Raw genomic sequence first — 9,990 nt, forward strand, 5'->3', positions numbered from 1 at the left:
GGACCCTCCAGGTCGCCCAGCTGTCACCTGTGCATCGCCCCGGTAGGAACACCACGCGGCAGTACGCCCACCTGCGCGCACCCTCTCCTCACCTAACCCTACCTGCGGGTTCCTCCCGCCCAGCCAGCCCGCACTCGGAGAGCAGAGTCTAGGTCCCCGGGTGCAGGTGGCTCGGAGCCCGTGAGCCCCCATCCCCGTCCCAGCCGGACGTCGGTCCCGGGCACGCCTCCGGAAGACCCGGGAACACCCAGCACCTGGGCAGCCAGGACTGCCGCGCGGAGGCGCCCAACTCGCGCGAGAACTCGCCCGGACGCGCCCGCACTTTCTTAGATGCCACTGTTGGCGGAGAGGAAGTTCCGGAGGACCGCAGCACGCAGACGCCAGAGCTCGGGCTCGCGCCAGCGCGCCGTAAGTGCGCAGGCGCGCCGGTCGTTCTCTTTTCGGCTCTTCCTTCTCCCGGTCTCCGGACGTCAGCGGCCGTTGGGTCCTATGTCGCGCCGGGCCCTCCGGAGGCTGAGGGGGGAACAGCGCGGCCAGGAGCCCCTCGGGCCCGGTGCCCTGCAGTTTGCCCTCCATGATGACGATGATGCGGAAGAAGAAGGTCCAAAGCGGGGAACAGGCGGCCGGCGCCCCCGGGGCGCAGGGAAGGAAGGCGTCTGCGTCAACAACCGGTTCGAGCTGGTGAGAAGCGGGGCTGCCTGGGGTGGGGGTGGTGGCAGGGGGTGCTGTGCCAGGCGGGTCGTGACGTCAGGGGGCGGGGCACACAGGTCTGGGCTGCGGTGGGGGCGGGGCCAGGGGCCAGTGGGTGGGGCAGGCGATGGGGTGGGCGGGGCCACGGCGGGTTGGGCGGGGCTGTCGGGGGGGTCTGGTCTGCAGGGTGGGCGTGGTCTTTACGTAGAAGGGCGGGTCCGCATCACAGTGGGCGGGGCCTCACTTCCCCAGGTCTGGGCGCTGTTATTTCAGGACCGAACATTGCCTACGTTAAGCTGTTGCAGGGCCATTGCTGACATTCTTGTTTACTTCTCACAACCCAGGACTTGGTGTTTTCCTCATCGCTGCATTAGCTGCGATGGTGTTTAGCTCATCTCTGCACCCACAGCAAGTGTCTGACACAGAAATGACACCGTAGATGTGAATTGAGGAGTAAACGCCCACCGGGGTTTCTTTAGCTGGCCTCAGTCTGTACTTCGGCATGTGCGCGCATCGCCTTATTCTTGCTTCTCTGACCTCTGGCGGGTAACGTGTCCGTTTTGCTCACCTTGTATCCTCTCCTCGGTGTGCCCGAGTGGTTGAACAAACAGCAGTAGGTCTGAAGATCATGGAGAAACCAGTGACTCTTTCTTGGTCTTGTGATTGCTGCTTGCTTTATGGAAAGTTGGCAAGTTAGACACCCATCATAAGATGGCGGGGCGTGTGGGCTTCCAGTCTGGGAGATTGGTTTAGATTATTGACCTTCCCTCTTAAGGTGAGAGACAGCCTCACCCTGTAGTCTCTGGGGGAGTTGGGAGGAAGCGCTTTCTTCATATTCTCCAGTCTCCCTCCACTTGTTCCGATTCCGAGATGAAAAGTAACTCCTTCCCCGCTGCCTGTTTCTTCTCCTTTCTTTCTTCCTTTTTGGCATTTTTATCATAAAAAATTTCAAACATGTACAAAAATAAAAGTAGTATTAACCTTCACGTGCTCATCTCCCAGCTCCCACAGTTGGAAACACGGCCAGTTGTGTCTGCCCTGTATTTCCGTCACATCACGTGTCCATAAATTTGCCACTTTTCTGACTTCTCTCAGAATACTGAAGTCTTCCTTCTCATCTCACTTGTCCACGGGCTGAAATCAATGTGTGCTGTAGGCAGCCATTTCCACGGACGTTTTATGTGCTTGTGCTTTCTCTTTCCCCGTATCCCCAAGATTTAGCCCTTAACACCAACAGCTGCTCTTTGGAGGACATTGAACATTGCAGGTGCTGCTGCTGCATCGTATGATTCTCATAGTCTGGGAAGGAGATCTTGTAGTCCCCCCTGTGCAAATGACATGCTAAGTGACACTTGGAGAGTAAACCCAGGCTTTCTGACCTAAAACTTGTACCCTTAACCAGGTCATGGTTTTTGTCTCTGAAGCAAAGTTAATGTTCCTGCTGAAGAAGAAAGGAGGGTAGATGGACAGGGGGGCAGAGTGTTTGGGAGAAATGAAAAAAATGGCAGATGCTTACCTGTGTGAATGGAGGAAAAGAATTCTGATGTGGACCTCCCCATGACATCATGTCAGAGGGACTCAAGGTCTGTACCTGCTCAGGACTCTGCTGTTTGTGTGTTCCCTTCCAGTTTCTGACACTGGTGTCACCAGCTCAGATGTCCTTCCTGGTCTTGGGATTCATACCTCCAACTCAACGTCTGTCACCTCTTAGGCCTTCCACAGACATCTCAAACCCAGTGTGTCCGACTGTTAACTCCTCTTTCTGCCTCCTCCAGCCTTCTCTGTCTCCGCTTTTCCTCTTGTCCACGCCAGCAGCCTGAAGGTATCCCTGGTCTTTCTCTCTCTCAACAGTGTGCGAGACCATTCTGAAGTCCGGTAGCACCTGGGTGGGGACTGTTGCCTCTGGCCCGGGTCACCGTCACCCTTCGGCCTAGTGCTTCTCTTCTTGTTCCTTTGCCACCTGTCTGAATGCAGCGGCTACAGTCGCACATACGTCTGACCTCAGCGCTCCTTTCTTCGCAACCCCCCGATGATCCCTCGCCGGTCTCGTTCACCCCATGAGCTCTGCCACCTCGTTTCCTTACGATCTTGCTCGCTCTGCTGTAGCCATAGTGACCTGTCCCCTTTGCTGTCTCCCCTGCCTTTAACACCGTGTATTCAGATGTCCCGTGTCTCACTTCTCCTTCCGCAGGATTTGCTCAGAGGACGCCCTCTCAGTCTTGCCTACCCTTCCTACCTGCTTTCAAAGTGGACGTATCTGCGCGTTCCCATTCCCCTTCTTCTGTCGTCTCTCAGTTTTCCCTGGCAGCTATCATAGAACATACCGTACAGATTCTCTGTCGGTTCTTTCTGCTTGGTGTTACTTTCCTTCCTTGCTCTCTGATGAAGTAGAAGCTTTGTGGGAACAGAGACTTTGCTGCTCCCTAACGTGTCCCCACCACCCTGTGTCTGGCACCCAGGTATGCAGAAAATTTACTGCATGAATTAGCATTTCCTCTAAGCGGACCAGCATGTACTGTCTCCAGCCACAATGTGTGTGCACAGGCTTTGGAGTCAGAAGGACCTAGGTTTGGATCCCAGCCCCGTCTCTTCATAGCTGTGAGAACGTGGACAAGATATCTAACATAAGCTTCAGTTTCCCTGTTTCTTGACGATGACCTCACTTCATGGGATTTTCATGAGTGATAAATGAAGTAATAACGTGTGTAGCCTTTAGCCCATACTGGGCAGACGGCACTCTGCAAACGTAGGTATTAAATGAAATTGAAAACCACGGTAGGAATGTGACCTGAAGTGGTTTCCTTAGAAGCCTTTCCGGGGCACTTAGAAGTGCCTCTCTCCTGGAGAGAGGGAAGCAGAGCAGGAGACATTCTTCGTTGTTAGTTCATGGATTTATCCTCACAACTAGCCCTTGGGTGATTTTGCTGCTGTTGTTGTGGTGGTGGCTTTAGATTAGAAATCATCTCTCTCTCTTTTTTAAAATTCTGCATATAAGTGGACCGGCACATTTCAAACCTGTGTTGTTACAGGGTTAACTGTATGTGTATATGTCTCTGTTTCTATGTTCAATATAATGGTCATGCCTGGAAAGTAATTGAAATGAGCATCTAAGTTGTAAAATTAAATAAAAAACCAGACTTCTTCCAAAATGAGTTTCAGTGATTAGGCTGCTGCTGTTTGGCTGGAATAAGGACTTGAAATTGTTCGGTGATCTTTGAGTTGGTGTTCAACACGTGTCATCTTTGATATCGAGTTGATTTTGATCCTTTGTGTTGTGTTTTTTTTTTTTTTTAAATGTTTATTTATTTTTGAGACAGAGACAGAGCATGAACAGGGGAGGGGCAGAGAGACAGGGGGATACAGAATCTGAAACAGGCTCCAGGCTCTGAGCTGTCAGCACAGAACCTGACGCGGGGCTCAAACCCACGAACTGTGAGATCACGACCTGAGCCGAAGTCGGACGCTCAACCGACTAAGCCACCCAGGCGCCCCACAGAAACAGTACTTTTAAAGTAATTTTTCTTAGAGAGAGACCGTGCAAGCAGGGGAGGGACAGAGAGAGAGGGGAACAGAGGATCTGAAGGGGGATCTGCGCTGACAGCAGTGAGCCCTATGCGGGGCTCGGTCTCACAAACCACAAGATCATGACCTGGGCCAAAGTTGGATGCTCAACCGACTGAGCCCCCAGGCGCCCCTCAACATAAATCTTGTGTCTTACAACCCAGTGATTCTACCTCTGCGTACTTACCCAAGAGACTTCTGCAAAAACGCTCACACAGTAGCTTTCATCCAAACAGCCGCAGATGGGAAGACCCTCAAGCGACTTCCTCTGCCTGATGGGTAAGCTCACGTAGCGCATCCACACAAAGGAGTACTGGTGACCAATAATACGGGCACCAGCAGGATAAGCGTCAACACGTTACACTGTGTGAATGGAGCTAGACACAAAAGAAGGCATACTCTGGCTCTTTCTGCACCAAGTTCTAAGACGGGCACAGGCCATCTCTGGTGGAAGAAATCTTAGCAATGTTTGCCGGAGTCATCAGGAAATGTTAGTTGGAGATGGTAGGAGGCATATATTTCTGGGGTAATGGGAGCATCTTACATCTTGGTAAGAGTGTGGGTTACATACTTATGCAGTTTCCAAAACTCATACTGTGCGTCCGTTTCAAGCCACATAAATTATACTCCAGTTCCGTGCTCCTCCCCCCAAAAAAGACGAAATTCCCACCCGGTGTTTATTGAAGTATCGATCAAGCCTTATCCCCGTGGAATAGCAGAGAATATGTGTGTAGTGAACAAGAACCTCTTGAAATTGTTACCCATTTGAGACCGTGAAACTGATGAAAGTACCAGCTTTTGGATACCAAATGAGATTTATCTCAGGATGGTGGGTGGAGAGTCCTTGAGTGCTGGTGCCTGCTGATACAAATAGCAATGAATCATGCGCAGTTAGCAACTCTCTCCAGTAAAGAAACAAGACTGAGTATGTATATCGTTGGAGGTTTGCACATGTGCGCACAGACCCAGAATATTTCAGGTGAAGCTTAGCTTGGCATAGAGCTTATGCATTTGAATTTCTCCGAACACCTCAAGTTTCCAGAAGGGGCTCAAAAAATAATATCTTAGTGGGGCGCCTAGCTAGGTCAGTCAGTGGAGCATGTGACTTTTGATCTTGGGGTTGTGAGTTTGAACCCCATGCTGAGTGTAGATATTACTTAAAAATAAAATAAAAAAATTGTCGGGGCACGTGGGTGGCACAGTTGGTTAAGCGTCAAACTCTTGGTTTTGGCTCAGGTCGTGATCTCACAGTAGTGAGGTCTAGCCCTGAGTCGGGCTCTGCGTTGGACACAGACCTTGCTGAAGATTCTCCCTCTCCCTCTGACCCTGCCCTGCTCTCGCGTGTGCATGCACCCTCTTTGTCTCAAAAAAATTTTGAGGAAGCGGACGTGACTTGAAGTAAACCAGCACCCGGCTTCACTAGAGGCATTAGGGGTAGAATTCCGTTGAATACCGGAGAAAGTGTAGGTGCCAGTTCCCCAGTGCATCCCCCACTTGTTCAGAGGAAATGTCCCAGGAGGCCACGTTCTAGTCTTCTTCCTTTGCTCCAACATCCAAACCAACCAGACCACACATGGGCCTCTGGCTTTACAATGCCACCACTCAAAAGAAGGTGTCTGCAGTAGGAGTCCCCACGGTATCGGCGACGCGGGGACAGAAACTATTGTGCTAGAAGTCGAGCATTTTTGAGTCAGATATGGATTTGCAGACAGATTGGCGTCACGTACTTCTGGGTTGTGTCCTTGGTAGGCTCCATTGGTAAAGAAAGCAAAACCAAAGGACACAAAAATTTGTTCCCGTGTTCTTTTCTTTGACACTTTCCCAGCTGAGACGGTAGGCCAAAAGAGAACCATCACTGAAAAACTCACCGGCTGCGGTGTGACCTCAAGTTTAACAAGAAATTGTCTCAGGGTTGTGGGGGTTAAAACATGTTATTTTGGGGTGCCTGGTGGTTCAGTTGGTTGAGTGTCCAGCTCTTCTTGATTTTGGCTCAGGTCATGATCTCGCCATTCGTGGGATCCAGCCCCAACGTCAGGCTCTTGCTGACGATGCTGAACCTGCTTGGGATGCTCTCTCTCCCTTTCTCTCTGCCCCTCCCCTGCTCGTGTTTTCTCTCTCAATAAATAAGCAAACAAATAAGTAAATGAAAAAATAGATGTTATTTTTATTTTTTAGCTTTATATTTTTCAGAGGTTCTAAATTGAACATACAGTTTTGTTTTTGTGTATTTTGTGTATTTCAGTGTACTAGATTGGGTCCATCCCATCTCATCTGGTTTATGAAGCATAGGTAGTATTCCTGCGAACCTCTCTTATCTGTTTGTTCATTGACTGGCTAAAGGGCCAGAACTTCCCCTGTAACTTGTACCCACCCCTGCCCCTGTCTCGCCTCCAGGGTGTGTGTTTAGGGTGTGCGGGAGCGTGTGCATGTGTGGATCCTTCCTTTTCGCTACTATGTAAGGTTCTGTCCTGAGTTGTTTTTATTATCGTGTGTTGCTTTTATCAGGGAGGAGTTTCCAGGTAGGTCAGTCCTTGGGTACTGTTTCTTCCCCCAGGTTCTTGTCCTGTCTGCTACTGTAGATGAGCTACCTAGTGTCTCCAGTAGGAGGAAAGAATATTAATGCATCGACAGAACAAATGTGTATACGAATCTTTGTGCTAGGGTTCTGTTCCATAAGGGAGGTAAGTTGTAACGTTTGGGGGTTCTTCATTATGTCCCCTCCGAAGACAGAGACCCCGTGGGGCCACACGGTGCCCAGCATTCTCTGGAGTTTATTGACTAAAGTAACCGTGAACCAGAGCTGTTCAGAAGGTGAGCAGTACGGCTCTGCTAGGCACACAGACTTACGTTTCTTCCTCCTGTGACCTCAGGGCGATCCTGAACGTGTCTCCCCGCCTCCCCTCCCCACCCCCGCCCTGTCCTGCTCTCTTGTCTCTAACACAGTTCAGTATCACCACGGGATCTGTGACCAGGACACCCGTAACACCCTTGTTCTCTCCCATCTGTCTTCCAGATAAACATTGAGGACCTTGAGGAGGGACCAGTGCTGAATGGGGAGAGACCCGAGTGTCTGCTCACAGGGAACAGAAGGAGATCCCAGAGTGGAGGTGCAGATGTCAAGAAAGCTGGAGAAGTGGCTGGCAAGGCAGCACCCCCAGAGCAGGTGTGGGGACTAGGAGGTGCCAGCCACATACACCCTCTGCTGTCGTTTTCTGGGTCCCAGTCGTCCCCACTTTTCCTTGGGACCCCTGATAAGATTTGCATGACACCCTCAAGACGAGTTGTGGGCATCGAGGAGGCCCCACACAGCGTCCCCGAGTCAAGTTTTCTTGGCACAAGAGTGGCCTCCACACTCTGGGAGGGTCTGCTCCTCTCTCCCCAGGGGGTGTGTTTTTTGTGACTGTGTGTCTGGAGCTCTGGTCAGGTGGTCAAGACCCTGGGTGGACGTGCCTTGAAGAAGTACGTAGGTCAGGTTAGCGTTGGGGTGTGGCTGGTGTGCACGACGGCAGTGCGGGAGAGGGTCCCTCAGGAGATCTTTTGCTTGTTTACTCAGTAAGTGCTTTTTGTCAGCCTACCGGGTTCTGGGGACAAGTCTGCCTTCCTGGGGCCTCTGGTCGAGAGAGCGACAGATGAGGACAGACAAGTGCAGCTGGAGGGACCCTGACTCGTGGCGTAGAGAGGGGCGCCTGCCTGAGCTTGGGGTGGTGTAGTGCTTCACGTTGCGGGGAAGGAGGTGGCCAGGTGAAGGGGCGAGCGCGATTCGGGCAGAGGCACCAAGCAAGGGTGTGGGGGAGTGCAGTGCGGGGTCCCAGTCTCCAGGGTGGCTGAGCGTGGCAGGGAGAGTGGTTGACAAAGTGAAAGATGAAGGCAGAGGGCGGGTGGGTGGATGCTTCACACCCTGTGAGCCTCTTGAGGTCCTGGGAAGCCACGATTCTGTCAGGAAGGAGAAACTGGGAGGGAACCAGAGTTGTGGGCCAGTGGGAGGTCTGTGTTGTTGAAGCGGGTGAGCTCACAGGACGGTCAGGGTGGGAGGGAGGGGACCGAGCCTGTGTTCCCGTGTCCCTCTGTAGCTTGCTGCTTTAGTTGTCAGCGGGTAAGATTTTATTGTCTCTTTCATTGACTAAAATGTGCTTCTTTTGTTAGTCTAATATAAGTGGCAAACTCCGAAAGAAGAAAAAGAAACAGAAAAATAAGAAAAACACTGCAGGAGAAATTCTGGTATGTGCATCTGGCTGTTTCTCAGGGCAGTTCATTTTCTTTTGATATTTTGATTCCTTCCCGTTAGGAGTCTAACTCGGAGGTCAGGGAAGGTCACTTACCAAATCTCACTCGTGTTTGTTCACTTTGTTCCTTGAGGGTCAGACCTCCCTCTGTGCTTTCTGTTTTCTGGTGACGTCTGAAGTGATGCTCTCTGGATGGTGCAGCCTCTGTCACTGGACTGCCCCTGTGCCCCGACCTTTCTCTAGTGCTGATGGACCAATCAGATGTTGAGGTGTAAGCCTCCAGGTCCAGTCGGTTGTCAGAAAATCTGTTTTCATTATCGCCTGCGGCCCTCATCACCTGATTCTGTGTGTCCTGAGGAGGCTGTGGCCCTCTGTGCCTGTCCCTGGCAGTTACAGCCCAAGTCCCACCTGAAGAGCTTGGCGGGCACAGCCGAAAGATGAGCAGTGTAGGCTTGTGACTTGGTCATTTCAAGAGTCCTTCTGGTTCTATGATCTCGCCGATTCTGAGCTTCCTCCAACGAAGCGTCTCTCTTTTTTTTCTAAATATGTGTGCAGTGCAGTGTTCAGGAAGCAGACCCGATATAATGCTTCTTCTTTGTAAAAACCATTTTATTGTCCATCTTACGTTTAAAATAAAGTCTGTGTGGTGATTAGATGTTCTTCTGGGGCTTTTAGGAAAATGGGCTGGAAGATATTGATCGCATCCTGGAGAGGATTGAGGATGGCGGTGGTTTAAGCCGCCCAGGCCCGCCTCCCCTGAGCTCAAAGAAGCACGTCCTATATGTGGAGCACAGGTTAGCTCGTCCCCCTCCCGGCTGACACAGAGACTCTTTGCAAAGGGAAGGTAATATTTCAAAAAGAAGGAAACTTACTGTCTTGATCTAAAAGTGATGTAGGTTTATCGCCAAGCATTGAGGCAACAGGGGCCTGGACAGAAGGCGAGGGAGACCCCTCTGTTTCCAAGGACCCATCACTTAGCTTTGTAGATCTCTGGGAGTGTTGTTTTCTCGGAAGGTGCTGAAGTCAGAGGTCATCCTGGGACAAGTTATTCCTGTCCTGTCCTCATAGATGCCTATGAAAAGCCTGTCCCTACTGAAGAGATTGTTGCCAGTGTTTCAAAAGCCGTCTCTTTTCCTGAGTCCGTGAGCACACCTTGACCTAGTCGCAGGTCTGAGGCTGCTCTGATTTGGCCCCAGGACCGGCCGCCTCTGCTTCGGGTTGGCGTGGTTTTGAAGGAGGCCTGCCGGTTGTCTTCCTCCCAGAATAGCTGTTCTCTCTGCTGGGTTTTATGTGACCTTTCAGAATCCCCAGACTCAGTGTAGAAGAACTCAGTTTCATTTCTGTTCGTGAAATTTTCGATTCTCTAGACACCTGAATCCAGACACAGAACTGAAAAGATATTTTGGTGCTCGAGCTGTCCTGGGGGAACAAAGGTAAGATCTACACTGGCTGCGTTCCCAAGGAAGGGAGGGAGGTTCTCCGGATGGGTTAGACCCTTGGGGAGGGGGAGGGGGAG

At 51.3% G+C, this 9,990-nt stretch overlaps 1 protein-coding gene across 2 annotated transcripts in view; it reads left to right on the plus strand.

Annotated features, from left to right (window-relative positions):
* The first annotated feature begins 319 nt into the window (after window positions 1–319).
* Window positions 320–9,990, plus strand: part of TCF25 (TCF25 ribosome quality control complex subunit) — a 26,410-nt gene continuing 16,739 nt past the window's right edge. The window contains exons 1-5 of one of the 2 annotated variants that reach the window (XM_040443389.1): window positions 320–681; window positions 7,265–7,414; window positions 8,395–8,469; window positions 9,150–9,268; window positions 9,842–9,907. In XM_040443389.1, coding sequence (XP_040299323.1) covers window positions 331–681; window positions 7,265–7,414; window positions 8,395–8,469; window positions 9,150–9,268; window positions 9,842–9,907 — 761 coding nt within the window. In that variant the 5' untranslated portion in view covers window positions 320–330. The remainder of the gene's footprint in view (window positions 682–7,264; window positions 7,415–8,394; window positions 8,470–9,149; window positions 9,269–9,841; window positions 9,908–9,990) is intronic. The other variant, XM_040443390.1, reaches the window with a different exon arrangement.

This window comes from Herpailurus yagouaroundi, unplaced genomic scaffold, assembly GCF_014898765.1.
Source record: "Herpailurus yagouaroundi ecotype Mexico unplaced genomic scaffold, PumYag 190, whole genome shotgun sequence".
Lineage (NCBI taxonomy): Eukaryota > Metazoa > Chordata > Mammalia > Carnivora > Felidae > Herpailurus > Herpailurus yagouaroundi.